The sequence below is a fragment of the Oncorhynchus masou genome, chromosome 25 (genome assembly GCF_036934945.1).
Source record: "Oncorhynchus masou masou isolate Uvic2021 chromosome 25, UVic_Omas_1.1, whole genome shotgun sequence".
NCBI lineage: Eukaryota > Metazoa > Chordata > Actinopteri > Salmoniformes > Salmonidae > Oncorhynchus > Oncorhynchus masou.
The window spans coordinates 25,585,416-25,602,491 of NC_088236.1; the positions used below are offsets into that span (position 1 = coordinate 25,585,416).

Sequence of the window (17,076 nt, forward strand, 5' to 3'; positions counted from 1 at the left end):
GTGGGATGTTTCTGATATTTTTTTATAACCCAACCCTGATCTGCACTTCTCCACAACTTTGTCCCTCACCTTGGTCTTCATTGTGCCGCTTGCTTGGTGGTGTTGTAGACTCTGGGACCTTTCAGAATAGGTGTTTATATATTGAGATCATGTGACACTTACATTGCACACAGGTGGACTTTATTTAACTAATTATGTGACTTCTGAAGGTAATTGGTTGCACCAGATCTTATTTAGCGGCTTCATAGAAAAGGGCGTGAATACACCACTTTTCCGTTTTTTATTTTTTAGAATTTTTTGAAACAAGTATTTTTTTTTTCAATTTACTTAACCAATTTGGACAATTTTGTGTATGTCCATTACATGAAATGCAAATAAAAATCATTTTAAATTACAGGTTGTAATGCAATAAAAAATAATGCAGCATCATGACACAGCTTTCTAGACTGTTGTACAACCTCATCTTGCCTGTGGAAAATACTGTACAAATGCATTATGTATCAGCTACTGTATACAGGGCTTTGCCTTGTTAGGGCAATTTGCTTTGCTGAATACTCTCACTCAACCATATATCAATGTGTAATTGACCACCAACCTCTTAAAATCCTTCTATATCTACTGTACATGTATTATATGTGTCATAGGTTAAATATACCTACCACCTCCAGAATGATAAAATGCTATGTGCTGTAGAGAAGAGATTGAGAGCCTTGGCCTAAAATAATGGCAGCAGTGGGATGGATGCCAAGCTGTCACACAGTTGGATGACATATCTGTATACTTCCCATTATTTCTTTATACAGAGAAGGCCTCTGGGATTACAGTGTGTGTGTGTGTGTGTGTGTGTGTGTGTGTGTGTGTGTGTGTGTGTGTGTGTGTGTGTGTGTGTGTGTGTGTGTGTGTGTGTGTGTGTGTGTGTGAGAGAGAGAGAGAGAGAGAGAGCCTCTGGGATTAGAATGTGAGTGTGTGTGTGACAGGGGGAGAGGGAGAGAGAGAGGGCCTCTGGGATTAGAATGTGTGTGAGACAGAGAGAGAGAGAGAGAGAGAGGGCCTCTGGGATTAGAATGTGAGTGTGTGTGTGACAGGGAGGGCCTCTGGGATTAGAAGGTAGAGGTACAGAGAGAGGGCCTCTGGGATTAGAATGTGTGTGTGTGTGTGAGAGGGAGAGGGCCTCTGGGATTAGAATGAGAGAGAGAGAGAGAGAGAGAGAGAGAGGGCCTCTGGGATGAGAGAGAGAGAGGTAGAGAGAGAGGGCCTCTGGGATGGGAGGGCCTCTGGGATGAGAGAGATAGAGAGGTAGAGAGAGAGGGCCTCTGGGATGAGAGAGAGAGAGAGAGAGAGAGAGAGAGAGAGAGAGCCTCTGGGATTAGAATGTGAGTGTGTGTGGGACAGGGAGAGAGGTAGAGAGAGAGGGCCTCTGGGATTAGAATGTGCGTGTGTGAGAGGGAGAGGGCCTCTGGGATTAGAATGTGTGTGTGTGTGTGTGTGTGTGTGTGTGTGTGTGTGTGTGTGTGTGTGAGAGAGAGAGAGAGAGAGAGAGAGAGAGCGCCTCTGGGAGATGTGCGCCTCTGGGATTAGAATGTGGATTAGAAGGGCCTCTGGGATTAGAATGTGTGTGTGTGTGACAGGGGAGAGAGGAGAGAGAGAGGGCCTCTGGGATTAGAATGTGTGTGAGAGAGAGAGAGAGAGAGAGAGAGAGAGAGAGAAGAGAGAGAGAGAGAGAGAGGGCCTCTGGGATTAGAATGTGAGTGTGTGTGTGACAGGGGGAGAGGGAGAGAGAGAGGGCCTCTGGGATTAGAATGTGTGTGTGAGAGAGAGAAAGAGAGAGAGAGAGAGGGCCTCTGGGATTAGAATGTGAGTGTGTGTGGGACAGGGAGTGAGGTAGAGAGAGAGGGCCTCTGGGATTAGAATGTGTGTGTGTGTGTGTGTGTGTGTGTGTGTGTGTGTGTGAGAGGGAGAGGGAGAGAGAAAGGGCCTCTGGGATTAGAATGTGTGTGTGTGAGAGAGAGAGAGAGGGCCTCTGGGATTAGAATGTGTGGGTGTGAGAGGGAGAGAGGGAGAGAGAAGGCCTCTGGGATTAGAATGTGTGTGTGTGTGTGTGTGTGTGTGTGGGAGAGGGAGAGAGAGAGAGGGCCTCTGGGATTAGAATGTGTGTGGGAGAGAGGGAGAGAGAGGGCCTCTGGGATTAGAATGTGTGTGTGTGTGAGAGGGAGAGAGAGAGAGAGGGCCTCTGGGATTAGAATTGTGTGTGTGTGTGAGAGGGAGAGAGAGAGGGCCTCTGGGATTAGAATGTGAGTGTGTATGAGCGGGAGAGAGAGAGAGAGAGAGAGGGCCTCTGGGATTAGAATGTGTGTGTGTGTGTGAGAGGGAGAGAGGGAGAGAGAGAGAGGGCCTCTGGGGTTAGAATGTGAGTGTGTGAGAGAGGGAGAGAGAGAGGGGGGGGGTGTTTGTGTGTGTTATTGAGCTAATGGAGGGTCTTGGGCTGTGTAAGGGAGCCCCTCCCTCTGGGCAGAGCAGATAATTTAATTAATGTCAGCTTCCTCGTCCTCCCTCTCTCTCTCCCTCCCTGCCTCTCTCTCATCCTCCCTTCTTCCCAAGTGACTCATCTGCATAGTTCTGCTCTTGACACTCATACCCATCCTCTGAATTCATCCACAATATAGAGCTGTCCAACATAATTTATTAATTAATCGATTCATTCGTTTGTTTGTTTGTTCCTTTGTTTGTTCGATCTAACAGCTACACGTTCATACATACAGAAAATGGCCGCATCTCCCCATAACATTCCTCTCACACTCTCTGAGCTTTTAAGGTTTATGGATAACAGCTATTTGTAGGGTTATTGTTATTTATCTTGATATAATGACTTTACCCAAAGTGAAGCCTGCTTCAGCCAGCCTGTCATTGTGTACTTTATTAAAAGCAGAAGCAGTCTGGTACCAAGGCTAGCTACCTGAAGATTCCCAAAATAAATCTTCTGCTTGATAAGCTTTATCTGACCATTGCTCTCTGTTCAGCCCAGTTCGAAGGAATTTGTAATACATTTGTAATACACTGTAATGACAGTAAGCACATATGGTTCTGAATACATTTACAACGTTTGGTTCATCCCTGAATCTTTAGCAGTGCCAGGTTGACAGTAAATAAATTAGGCTATCTATTCTACAGGTGGTATAGCTTTATCTGACCTCTGCTCTCTGTGTTTTCTACAGGTGGTATAGCAGGGGGTATAGAAATCTGTATCACCTTCCCTACAGAGTATGTGAAGACTCAGCTACAACTGGACGAGAAGGCCAACCCTCCCAAATACAGGGGCATCGGTGAGTTTCTGACTGTATGGTTGTGTGTATGCGTGTGTCCTCCCACCCTACAACACACAACACATACAGTCTTGGTCAAAAGTTTTGAGAATGACACAAATATGAATTTTCACAAAGTCTACTGCCTCAGTGTCTTTAGATATTTATGTCAGATGTTACTATGGAATACTGAAGTATAATTACAAGCATTTCATAAGTGTCAAAAGGCTTTTATTGACAATTACATGAAGTTGATGCAAAGAGTCAATATTTGCAGTGTTGACCCTTCTTTTTCAAGACCTCTGCAATCCGCCCTGGCATGCTGTCAATTAACTTCTGGGCCACATCCTGACTGATGGCAGCCCATTCTTGCATAATCAATGCTTGGAGTTTGTCAAAATTTGTGGGTTTTTGTTTGTCCACCCGCCTCTTGAGAATTGACCACAAGTTCTCAATGGGATTAAGGTCTGGGGAGTTTCCTGGCCATGGACCCAAAATATCGATGTTTTGTTCCCCGACCCACTTAGTTATCACTTTTGCCTTATGGCAAGGTGCTCCATCATGCTGGAAAAGGCATTGTTCGTCACCAAACTGTTCCTGGATGGTTGGGAGAAGTTGCTCTCAGAGGATGTATTGGAACCGTTCTTTATTCATGGCTGTGTTCTTAGGCAAAATTGTGAGTGAGCCCAGTCCCTTGGCTGAGAAGCAACCCCACACATGAATGGTCTCAGGATGCGTTACTGTTGGCATGACTCAGGACTGATGGTAGCGCTCACCTTGTCTTTTCCGGACAAGCTTTTTTCCGGATGCCCCAAAAAAATCGGAAAGGGGATTCATCAGAGAAAATGACTTTACCCCAGTCCTCAGCAGTCCAATCCCTGTACCTTTTGCAGAATATCAGTCTGTCCCTGATGTTTTTCCTGGAGAGAAGTGGCTTCTTTGCTGCCCTTCTTGACACCAGGCCATCCTCCAAAAGTCTTCGCCTCACTGTGCATGCAGATGCACTCACACCTGCCTGCTGCCATTCCTGAGCAAGCTCTGTACTGGTGGTGCCCCGTTCCCGCAGCTGAATCAACTTTAGGAGATGGTCCTGGCGCTTGCTGGACTTTCTTGGGCGCCCTGAAGCCTTCTTCACAACAATTGAACTGATCTCCTTGAAGTTCTTGATGATCATATAAATGGTTGATTTAGGTGCAATCTTACTGGCACCAAAATCCTTGCCTGTGAAGCCCTTTATGTGCAAAGCAATGATGACAGCATGTTTTTCCTTGCAGGTAACCATGGTTGACAGAGGAAGAACAATGATTCCAAGCACCACCCTCCTTTTGAAGCTTACAGTCTGTTATTCGAACTCGATCAGCATGACAGAGTGATCTCCAGCCTTGTCCTCGTCAACACTCCTGTGTTAACGAGAGAATCACTGACATGATGTCAGCTGGTCCTTTTGTGGCAGGGCTGAAATGCAGTGGAAATGTTTTTGGGGGATTCAGTTCATTTGCATGGCAAAGAGGGACTTTGCGATTAACTGCAATTCATCTGATCACTCTTCATAACATTCTGGAGTATATGCATATTGCCATCATACAAACTGAGGCAGCAGACTTTGTGAAAATTAATGTTTGTGTCATTCTCAAAACTTTTGGCCACGACTGTACAGTGCATTCGGAAAGTATTCAGACCCCTTGACTTTTTCCACATTTGTTACACGTTACAGTCTTATTCTAAAATGCATTAAATCTTTTTTTGTGTGTGTGTTCTTCATCAATCGACACACAATACCCCATAATGACAAAGTGAAAACAGGTTTTTAGAATTTTTTGTAAATGTATTCAAAATAAAAATAGATACCTTATTTACATAAGTATTCAGACCTTTGCTATGAAACTCAAAATTAAGCTCAGGTGCATCCTGTTTCCATTGATCATCCTTGAGATGTTTCTACAACTTGATTGGAGTCCACCTGTGGGAAATTCAATTGATTGGACATGATTTGGAAAGACACTACCCTTGTCTAAATAAGGTCCCAGAGCAAAAATGTCAGTGCAAAAACCAGGCTATGAGGTCGAAGGAATTCTCCGTAGAGCTCCGAGACAGGATTGTGTCGAGGCACAGATCTGGGGAAGGGTACCAAAACATTTCTGCAGCATTGAAGGTCCCCAAGAATACAGTGGCCTTCATCATTCTTAACTGGAAGAAGTTTGGAACCACCAAGACTCTTCCTAGAGCTGGCCGCCTGGCCAAACTGAGCAATTGGGGGAGAAGGGCCTTGGTCAAGGAGGTGAATGAGAACCCGATGGTCAGTCTGACAGAGCTCCAGAGTTCCTCTGTGGAGATGGGAGAATTTTCTAGAAGGACAACCATCTCTGCAGCACTCCATCAATCAGGCCTTTATGGTGGAGTGGCAAGACGAAAGCCACTCCTCAGTAAAAGGCACATGACAGCCCGCTTGGAGTTTGCCAAAAGGCACATAAAGACTCTCAAACCATGAGAAACAAGATTTTCTGGTCTGATGGAACCAAGAATGAACTCTTTGTTCTGAATGCCAAGCGTCACATCTGGAGGAAACCTGGCACCATCCTTATGGTGAAGCATGGTGGTGGCAGCATCATGCTGTGTGGATGTTTTTCAGCGGCAGGGACTGGGAGACTAGTCAGGATCGAGGGAAAGGTGAACGGAGCAAAGTACAGAGATATCCTTGATGAAAACCTGCTCCAGAGCACTCAGGACCTCAGACTGGGGTGAAGGTCTACTTTCCAACAGAACAAAGACCTTAAGCACACAGCCAAGACAACGCAGCAGTGGCTTCAGGACAAGTCTCTGAATGTCCTTGAGTGGCCCAGCCAGACGCCGGACTTGAACCCGATCAAACATCTCTGGAGAGACCTGAAAATAGCTGTGCAGCGATGCTCCCCATCCAACCTGACAGAGCTTGAGAGGATCTGCAGAGAAGAATGGGAGAAACTCCCTAAATACAGGTGTGCCATGCTTGTACTGTCATACCCAAGAAGACTCGAGGCTGTAATTGCTGGCAAAGGTGCTTCAACAAAGTACTGAGTAAAGGGTCTGAATGCTTATATAAATGTTATATTTCCACTTTTTATTTGTAATACATTTGCAAAGATGTCTAAACAGTTTTTGCTTTGTCATTATGGGGTTTTGTTGTAGATTGTTTTTTCCCCTCACCAATGTAATCAATTTTAGAATTAGGCTGTAACGTAACAAAATGTGGAAAAAGTCAAGGGTTCTGAATACTTTCTGAATGCATTCTATACAAAGATCCCTGATGCATACAAAGTCATCCCCCAGCCCCACTTCGGTCAATCAGATCACATCTTTCTGTTCCTACTCTTCGCCTACAAGCAGCATTTCAATGTGGAGCCACCAACACAGAGAATAGTGGACAGAGGCAGACTCAATGCAGCAGGACTGTTTTGAGAATACTAATTGGAATATGTTCAAAGATTCATCCACCCAGGACTAATCCATCAACATTGAATAATATTTATCGTTAGTCAAATCAAATCAGATTTTATTAGTCACACGCGCTGAATACAGCAGGTGTAGACCTTAGTGAAATGCTTACTTACGAGCCTCTAACCAACATACAAGTAACAAGTAATTCAGGTAGTATGTACATGTAAGTAGAGTTATTAAAGTGACTATGCATAGATGACAACAGAGAGTAGCAGTGGTGATGGGGGGGGGGGGGCAAATGCACATGTTCAGGAGTCTTATGGCTTGGGGGTAGAAGCTATTCAGAAGCCTCTTGGACCTTGACTCGGCGCTCCGGTACCGCTTGCCATGCGGTGGCAGAGAGAACAGTCCATCATTTCTAGGGCCTTCCTCTGACACCGCCTGGTATAGATGTCCTGGATGGCAGGAAGCTTGGCCCCGGTGATATACTGGGCCATTCGTACTACCCTCTGTAGCGTCTTGCGGTCAGAGACCGAGCAGTTGCCATACCAGGCAGTGGTGCAACCAGTCAGGATGCTCTCGATGGTGCGAGAGGATCTGAGGACCCATGCCAAATCTTTTCATTCTCCTGAGGGGGAATAGGTTTTGTCGTGCCCTCTTCACAAATGTCTTGGTGTGCTTGGACCATGTTAGTTTGTTGGTGATGTGGACACCAAGGAACTTGAAGCTCTCAACCTGCTCCACTGCAGCCCCGTCGATGAGAATGGGGCGTGCTCAGCTTCATTCTCCTAATGAAGTCACAGGCTTCATTAGGAAATGTGTTGATGATGTTGTACCCACAATAACAGTACGTACATACCCCAACCAAAAACCCTGGATGAACAGAGATATCTGTGCAATGCTGAGAGCCCGTATTGCAGCATTCTATGTCAGAAGAACAAACCCTGATGTCTCGTATCTGCCTGTGTATAAGGAAGACTCTCGCTGCTCCGGATGACAAGATGCTCTCACTCTCCAAGGCTGACGTAAGGAAAACTCTCGTGAATACTCACAAAGCCGCAGGCCTTGGCCGTGTCCTCAGAGTGTGTGCTGACCAGCTGGCCGTAACACATCTGGACAAGAGGAACACCGATGTGAGAATTCTGTTAATTGACTACAGTTCAGGATTCAACACTATTGTTCCCTTCAAGCTCGATACCAAACTCAGAGCCCTGGGTCTGGACACCACCCTCTGCAACTGGATCCTGGACTTCCTGACTGGCAGACCACCGGCTGTGAGGATTGGCAACAACACCTCCTCCACCACTGATTCTTAACACAGGGCCTCCCAGTGGTGTGTCCTCAGCCCTGTTCTCCCACAACTGCGTGGCTTTGCAAGACATCAACTCCATCATCAAGTTTGCTGACGACACCACGGCTGTAGGTGTAACAGTATAACTTTAATCCGTCCCCTCGCCCCAACCTGGGCTCGAACCTGGGACGCTCTGCACACATCAACAGTCACCCTCGAAGCATCGTTCCCCATCGCCTGCAGAGCAAGAGGAACCACTACTTCAAGGTCTCAGAGCAAGTGACGTCACCGATTGAAATGCTATTAGCGCGCACCACAGCTAACTAGCTAGCCATATGTGTTATTTCATAGTTTTGATGTCTTCACCATTATTCTACAATGTAGAAAATTGTAAAAATAAATCAAAAACGTTGAATGAGTAGGTGTTTCCCAACATTTGAACTGGTACTGTATATATACATTTTTTAAATCCAGTCTGATAAACACTCCAAACAGCCTACTGTACCACTCGGAGGCGTCCCCATGGTCCTAAAGCACATGGTTGTCTCGTTTTGTATCACATTCCAATGATAAAACTGGGGGTTACAAAAATGCAATTTCAGAATGTGGGAAAGGGACATGTCCCCTCCGTCCCTAGTGAATGTTGCGCCCCTGCATACGACTAATAAAACTTGAAACAACAATCCCAACCGTTACCCTAACCCTAACCCTTACCCCAACCGTTACCCTAACCCTAACCCTAACCCTAACCCTCAAAAGATACAAGGTCGTCATTGTGTTTACCAAACCAATCAACCTTCATCTCTCTCGCGCATGCTTTCTCTCTTTCTCTCTCTCTTTCTCTCTGGCCCTCTCAGGATCTAATGATCAAATTACCCATCATCCTCAGGTGCATTAGTGATTATGGCAGGCTGTCACTGTGCTTGTTTGTATGACTGTAAACGCACACACACACACACACAGTGTCAGTCTGGTTTCTCTTGGCTGGAGCTCTGAGGATCTGAGATCATCTTAATGAGACCTGCAGACAGATGTCGCTATCTCATACTAGCTAGTGTGTGTGAATATGAATATGTGATTAATGCTCACTGTGTGTCTATAGCTGGTTGTATGTTAATTTTAGGTTGTGTGTTAATTGTGTGTGTGTAGGTGATTGTGTGAAGCAGACAGTACAGGGTCATGGGGTGAGGGGACTGTATAGAGGACTCAGCTCACTGCTCTACGGATCCATACCCAAATCAGCTGTCAGGTATGTAGAAGGCACCTAACCCCACACAAACACATGCACACTCATTCACATACCCACAATGCATAGCTCAAATGTCACACTGGTCTCTGTAGTGTGGCTTAAGGAACGTCTGAGACCGGGGCATTTATCATCTTTCTCTGTAGTGTGGCTTAAGGAACGTCTGAGACCGGGGCATTTATCATCTTTCTCTGTAGTGTGGCTTAAGGAACGTCTGAGACCGGGGCATTTATCATCTTTCTCTGTAGTGTGGCTTAAGGAACGTCTGAGACCGGGGCATTTATCATCTTTCTCTGTAGTGTGGCTTAAGGAACGTCTGAGACCGGGGCATTTATCATCTTTCTCTGTAGTGTGGCTTAAGGAACGTCTGAGACCGGGGCATTTATCATCTTTCTCTGTGTCTTAAAGGGCAGAGCCTGTCTGTAGACTGGACAGAGCTGCCACTCAGTGTCTCAGTGGAGATACAGAGAGGAAAACCTGTGGATGTGTGTGTGTTTATGTGTGTGTGTGTGTATGTGTGTCTTAAAGGGCAGAGCCTGTATGTAGACTGGACAGAGCTGCCACTCAGTCTGTCAGTGGGGATTCAGAGAGGAAAACCTGTGGATGTGTGTTTGTGTGTGTCAGTCAGATAGGGGAGGGGGACATTAGGCAAACAGGGCATAGAGGTGGACAGGGCAACAAGAGTAGGCCACATCATCTGTCTACACTCTCAGTGACAGTTGTGTGTGTGTAAGGGGGGGGGGGTATTTTTCATCCCCTGTCTTCTCCCCATCTCCCTCCTTTCCCTCCTTCCCCTACCAATCCATCCCTTTCTCTCCTTTCCTACCATCTCCCCATCCCATTAGCTGATTGCTTTTATGCACTGTGTGTGTGTGTGTGTGGGGGGGGGGCAGATAGAGGCCATGGGCTTTAATGTAGAGAGACTGATCTTTTTCATCCACCCACCTAACTCCACCTGCCTCCCCTCCTCATCCTCTTTCCCGTCCTTTCATCCCCATACACCCCCCCCCCATTCTCCATGTACCTGCCTCCTCCCTCCTGCCCCCCATCTCTTGGCAAAGAGCGACTGACCTTGCAGATAGAGCCCTGATGGGGTTTAGGAGACTCTCAATGGTCTCTGTGACAACCAAAGTGCTTCTGACTTATCCTGGACTATGGATGAAGGCCCAGCTGTCATCCGTCATGTTGTAACAATACACTTTTTTCTCTTCTGCTTGAATTGGCTAAAGAGTAGTTCTTGTCCATTTAGTCATTTTAATGTGATAATCTAAAGTGTAGTTCAAAACAGTATTTTGCCACTTCCTAGTAGTCCAAGTAAGGTGGATGGGAGAGAGTAAGAGACAGAGAGAGACCAAGAGAGAGGGAAATGAGAGACACCTGTTTTGAAACTCCTTTCACGGTATAGAGGTATCATTGCCTTCTGTTTGCCAGTCAGAGTGTGTGTGTTCCTGCACGGCAGAGAGAGTATGTGAGTCATGAAGCGGCTGTCACTCAAACAAACAAACACAAGTCTTGAATAGAGACAGATAAACATATGCTGAATTTGAAAGAACAAAGAAATATGAGGTAAAAAAAAGAGGAAGAAAGATAGTGAGAGCAAAAGGAGGGGTAGAGGGAGAAGAGATGAGGAAATAGAACAGCAAAACAAACCCAGAGATGGAGACAGATCATCACTGTCTGAGACAGACATGAAGACATCGCTCAGACCAGACACTCTCGGGTGAGAGGGCAGATGCACAAGAACTCTAGTCTTGTGAAACCAACCTGATCTTGCAGTAGTTCACATTCTGTGAGTGTACTGCTCTAATAGGCTCCATGAAAACATACTGTTCATCAACACTAAGTGGCAAAGTGTCTTTCTTCCCCCTCTCCTCCTCCCCCTCTCCTCCTCCCCCTCTCCTCCTATCTTCCACCATGTTCAGTTTGTCCCTGATATCACCACAATCCAATTCCTGCTATAAATAACCTTCCCAGTGAAGGACTCTATGGAACAGCATCTCCTAACTGATTATACACACACACACACACACACACACACACACACACACACACACACACACACACACACACACACACTTGCTTCCTGAGGTGAAACGGAACTCTCAGCTCACTTCCATGGTTGCAGTTGCTGGGCATCCGTTGCTTGCTGAGGCATCAGACTTTATTGCTACATTTTTTAACATGGAAGCGCCTTGTGCTGGGTTGTAAAAAAAAATGAGTTCACTAGCAGTTTGTTTCACTTCACCTGGGCATCGAAGGAAGTCATTTGCCTCTTGCCTTGAGGTGTATCTATGTATCCACTTCCATAGGACTGAGGCAAGACTTCTACTGTGATTGCTAAGCAGTTCTTTACTATGGGTTCAGAGATAAAACCGGTGTGAAATTCTGCTCATCTGTAGTTTAACTGATTAAACCCAAAATGGCTTCCTCTAAGGTGTCCAGTGGGGTTAGAACTCTTTGAAGACTTTTCATTGTTTCTGTAGCTCATCCAGAGATATCAGTAACTCTGACCTTCCTCATCTTCACAGTTATACAGTATCAGTTTCTGTGTTTTACTGTCACCAAGGTAACAAGCTCAGCCACTCAGCTGAAGAGGACGCAGGCTAGAGGGAGATTCTAATGAGATTCTAATATGATTCTAAAACATTTTAGATTTCGGTTCTCGTCTGATATTCTTAGAGATAGACTAATGTTAAACTCCCCTTCCTGATATCACTGTACCACACTCAAACCTGAGCAGCAGATCTGCTTGTTATCGATGACTCTAACCCAGAAGAACTACATTGATTGAACTGGTCAAACTGACTGGAATGGACTGTATATTAACCTGTTCTCTCTCTCCATCTCTCTTTTTTTCTCTCTCTCTCTCCTCTCCTCCCCTCCCCTCCCTCAGGTTTGGTGTGTTTGAGTATCTCAGTAACCATGCCCGTGACGAGGCAGGGAAGTTGAACAGCACCAGGGGTCTGCTATGTGGGCTGGGGGCTGGAGTCATGGAGGCTGTATTCATAGTCTGCCCAATGGAGACTGTCAAGGTGCGTCTGAGAAAGAGCTTCCTCTCCTCTATACCCCTTCCTCTTCCTGTCTCTCTCCCCTTCCTCTCCTGTATACCCCTCTCCCTGTCTTTCTCCCCTTCCTGTCGCTCTCCTCCTCCTCCTCTCCTCTTCCTGTATCTCTCCCCTATACCCCTCTCTCCTCTTCCTATCGCTCTCCTCCTCTCTCTCCCCTTCCCCATTGCTCTCCTCCTCTCCTCTTCCTGTCTCTCTCCCCTTCCTCTCCTCTTCCTATTGCTCTCCTCCTCCTCGTCTCTCTCCCCTTCCCCATTGCTCTCCTCCTCTCCTCTTCCTGTCTCTCTCCCCTTCCTCTCCTCTTCCTATCGCTCTCCTCCTCCTCGTCTCTCTCCCCTTCCCCATCGCTCTCCTCCTCTCCTCTTCCTGTCTCTCTCCCCTTCCTCTCCTCTATACCCCTCTCCTCTTCCTATTGCTCTCCTCCTCCTGTCTCTCTCCTCCTCCCTTTCTTTTCCTGTATCTCTTTCTCTCCTCCATGCCCACCTCTCACTCCCCCTCATCTTTCTTGTCTTTATCTTCCACTCCTCTCCTCTCAGATTCAGTGTCACCTATATCCCCTACCCACTGATCTGAGGTCAGATTGGCTGTTCAGATGATGATAATAATATTTAATAATAATTTGGTTGGTGCTTATATTTTTCCTATTTCACACATGTGAATTGGAGATATGTTTTTTTGTGCATATCCCACTCTCCATGAGACACCCTCAGAGATTGAGGTCACGGCCAGGGTCTGGCATTATCAGCGGCGACCCTGGAGAAATTTGGGTTGTGCCTTGCTCAAGGGCACATCGACATATTTTCACCTTGTCAGCTTGGGGATATGCACTAGCGACCCATGGTTACTGGCCCAATACTCTAACCGCTAGGCTATCTGTTTTAGATGGAGATGGGTAGAAAGAGCTGATCCCAAATCAGTCCCTAGATTTGTTAACTGTCTAATCCAACAGCTGTGTGAGGGTGAGTTGAAGGAGTGTACTTCGATATTCTCTGAAGTAAAGCCCAAGGCTGTCTTGTCTGCTCTCTGTGAAACTGATAATAAAATAATAAGGAACAGTGGGAAAAAGTGATAATGCTGTTTTCCTGGAGCAGGCTTGGGATCGTTAATAAAAGTGATAATGCTGTTTTCCTGGAGCAGGCTTGGGATCGTTAATAAAAGTGATAATGCTGTTTTCCTGGAGCAGGCTTGGGATCGTTAATAAAAGTGTGTGTGGCGATCACACTGTCCTTGTGTTCTTTCTCAAGGTTAAGTTCATCCATGACCAGTCTTCAGCCAACCCCAAATACAGAGGCTTCTACCATGGAGTCAGGGAGATCATCAGAACCCAAGGTAAGAAAAGTATAGGGGGAGGTTACCCATAGACACTGATCATCGGTCACTTTTGCATTCCTCCATGGTAAGGTTAGGGTTTAGGGAGGTTAATCTTTGTCCTACCACCCTAAACTGGACCGGTCAACAAAGGCCTTACATGTGGATTCACACTGACATCCACTGTTTAAAGAGGGTAATGCATATGCTGCTACTACATCCAGTGATGCTAACTGCTGCTAAGTGCTGCTGTCTGCTTTTGTCCCCAAGGTATTAGGGGGACCTACCAAGGCCTGACAGCCACCGTTCTGAAGCAGGGCTCCAACCAAGCCATCCGATTCTATGTCATGACCTCCCTCAGGAACTGGTACAAAGGTATGAGACTTTTAAGTTGTGTGGCAGATGATATCCTGTTCCCTATATAGGGCTTTGGTCAAAAGCACCCTGAGCCATCATCATCAGAAAGCTTGAGTACAGGTCTACACCACACAGAAAACCACTGACCTCTAGTGGTCAATTGGAAAAAGGTACTCTCTTTGACAAGCGTCAAAAGAGAGTATGTCACTTGGGTGAGTGTTAAACAGCATTCTGTCTGTGTCTCCTTTTCCCAGGGGATAACCCCAATAAGGCTATTAACCCCGTGGTGACGGGAACGTTTGGAGCCATTGCAGGAGCAGCTAGTGTGTTCGGGAACACCCCACTGGATGTCATTAAGACCAGGATGCAGGTACAGCATAGGGTAGCATCTACATGCACTTGTTTAGATCTGAAAGGATTGACTGTGTTAAAAATATATGTTTGACTTAACTCTACCTGTCTAAGGGAATAACCCTGTTTTTTTCTTTCTAAGGGTCTGGAGGCTCATAAGTATAAGAGTACACTGGACTGTGCCGTCAAGATCATGAGACACGAGGGTGTACGAGCGTAAGTGCACCACTATACTCTTCTATACAATCAAACTTTATTCATGAGACCCTTCAGGAGCATAAGGATTCTTGAGGTTCTACTCCAGAGATCATGTGTTCTATATGCAATTCTATGTTCTACTCTCCTTGTTCTATGTTCTCTAGGTTTTATAAGGGGACAGTTCCTCGGCTGGGCCGTGTGTGTCTGGATGTGGCCATCGTCTTCATCATCTATGAGGAGGTGGTCAAGGTTCTCAACACGGTCTGGAAGACGGAGTGAGGGGGTGCAGCTGGAGCCTCTGACCTCTCTGGGCCAGACAGGACCGGACAAATGAGCCTACTACCACTCTGTAGTGGGTGCCCTGTCATTCTGAGTTAAAGCATAGTGGTTCTGCCTTGGCCTGAGGGTCTAGCTACAGTAACAGTAACAGCTACATGAGTTGAAACTTATACCACCCAATGAAAAAGGTTTTCCTTTTGATAATTTATGACCAAGCCTTTAATGCAATTATTTTAAGTGTGATATGACATTTATATAATACTTATGATTAGAATAATACAAGTTTAATTGCAGAGTTTGTTTTACTCTGTTCCAGATGCCAAGCCCTCCAGTAGCAAGCTGCCAAATTGTGACAAACCTAATTATTGTTACAGTTCTACTGTAACACAACTCACCCTTTTGGGCTGGCTAACAGCGTTTTCCCCAAGTGAGAAGTATGCATAGAGTAATATATTCTGACCGAGAAGAGAAAACATGTAAATAATATACTGATTCATAATATATTGATCAGAGTCTTTATCGATGTATTTATTGAACGTTGAATGTTGACTAATGCGTCTTTGTGTTTGAGACCGTTGCTGTTATACTGTGCAGTGTTATGTACTAAATAGTAAGCCAATGCGCTACAGTGTTAACATTAAAGTACTGTAGGGATTGGGTGGGTGCAAGAGGTCGCATTGGGTTCATTACAGCTCATTCCCACTCAACCATAACCCAGATTCCTACCACAGATGTTTGTGTTCCAGATAGATCAGCCACGTTCTGAGATGGAACCCTGGGGGAACATTCTCCTTCCATCCACACACATTCCAATCATTTGTTGTCAATAGGCCTTTGTTGTCAATAGTTTTAAAATTCTAAATCATTGACATTCTGTTATATTTGGTGCCATTTTGGGGGTTGTTTTAGTGTTTTAAATTGTTTCTTTATTATTGCCTTGCAGATGTGCCTATTCATTTACGAAAACAACCATTTTGAAACCATTACAATGTATTATATATTTTTGAATCCATCATCTCATCTAGGTTTTCAGGGTCTTGATTGTACAGTGTAATAATGTGAGAACACTGAGTCTGCACAAATGTCTGCCCTAACAACAAGAAAGCATTGCTTTATTTTGCATCAGTGGAATAGTAAATGAAATGCATTGTTATTTAGCTTTTAGCGCCCAATGCCTTTGAATCTGTGTTGTCAGTAACGGTAGATTGACTGTTTTGACTCTTGCTTTTGCCTACAGTAAGTGCTGCATAACATATGTACTGTAAGGTGCAGAAGGCCTCAGTCCTCTCCTCAGCATATGCTGTTTAAGGACTGGATTCAATCCGTATCCCAGAAGAGCCGTGTTAAAATGTAAAGGTCATTTCCAATTGAGCCGTCATATGCAGAGTTTACCGTAACAATTGCCTTTAAATTTCAATCAAGCTATAATGCAGATCTTCTGCGATACGGATTGAAACCAACCAGATTCCATAATATCACAATCAAAATTAAACGGATATCATTTCAAATACCTAGAGGATTTTGCTGTGTTTCTTACCTCATTATAACCTCTAAAGCTAAGGTGGCATTACACTAAGGACCAAAACAAATAAATGACTTTATTTGAATTTGAGTTTTTCACTAAGACATTTTAGAAAAGTACTAGTGTGTGTGTGTGTGTGTGTGTGTGTACACTCCTCCATCCTACTCCCCTTTGATGAGGTCAGGAAATCTCTGGAAATCTGAAATCTGAAAGTGAAAGAAACAGTTTTATAGTTACAGCATCATGATGTGGTTTCTGCATTCAGACAAGACCATGCTACCATTCATTCGCAACTGAATAGTGGCTCTGGCTATGAATACAAGCTAATGTTAGATAGTGAATGACATCTGCGGTGGCCATATACAGATGAAGTCAGAAGTTTACATACACCTTAGCCAAATACATTTAAACTCCGTTTTTCACCATTTCTGACGTTTAATCCTAGTAAAAATTCCCTGTCTTAGGATCACCACTTTATTTTAAGAATGTGAAATGTCAGAATAATAGTGGAGAATTTATTTAAGGTTTTATGTCTTTCATCACATTCCCAGTGGATCAGAAGTTTACATACACTCAATTTGTATTTGGTATTATTGCCTTTAAATTGTTTAACTTGAGTCAAACGTTTCGGGTAGCCTTCCACAAGCTTCCCACAATAAGTTGGGTGATTTGAGGCCCATTCCTCCTGACAGAGCTGGTGTAACTGAGTCAGGTTTGTAGGCCTCCTTGCACACACTTTTTCAGTT

General features: G+C 45.0%; 1 protein-coding gene across 1 annotated transcript in view; it reads left to right on the forward strand.

Moving 5' to 3' along the window:
• The window catches only part of LOC135513971 (tricarboxylate transport protein B, mitochondrial-like), a 28,950-nt gene extending 12,630 nt beyond the window's left edge, over positions 1-16,320 (forward strand). The window contains exons 2-9 of the mRNA XM_064937033.1: positions 3,213-3,320; positions 9,154-9,253; positions 12,144-12,282; positions 13,560-13,644; positions 13,894-13,998; positions 14,235-14,350; positions 14,474-14,547; positions 14,694-16,320. Coding sequence (XP_064793105.1) covers positions 3,213-3,320; positions 9,154-9,253; positions 12,144-12,282; positions 13,560-13,644; positions 13,894-13,998; positions 14,235-14,350; positions 14,474-14,547; positions 14,694-14,808 — 842 coding nt within the window. The 3' untranslated portion in view covers positions 14,809-16,320. The remainder of the gene's footprint in view (positions 1-3,212; positions 3,321-9,153; positions 9,254-12,143; positions 12,283-13,559; positions 13,645-13,893; positions 13,999-14,234; positions 14,351-14,473; positions 14,548-14,693) is intronic.
• The last annotated feature ends 756 nt before the right edge of the window (positions 16,321-17,076 follow it).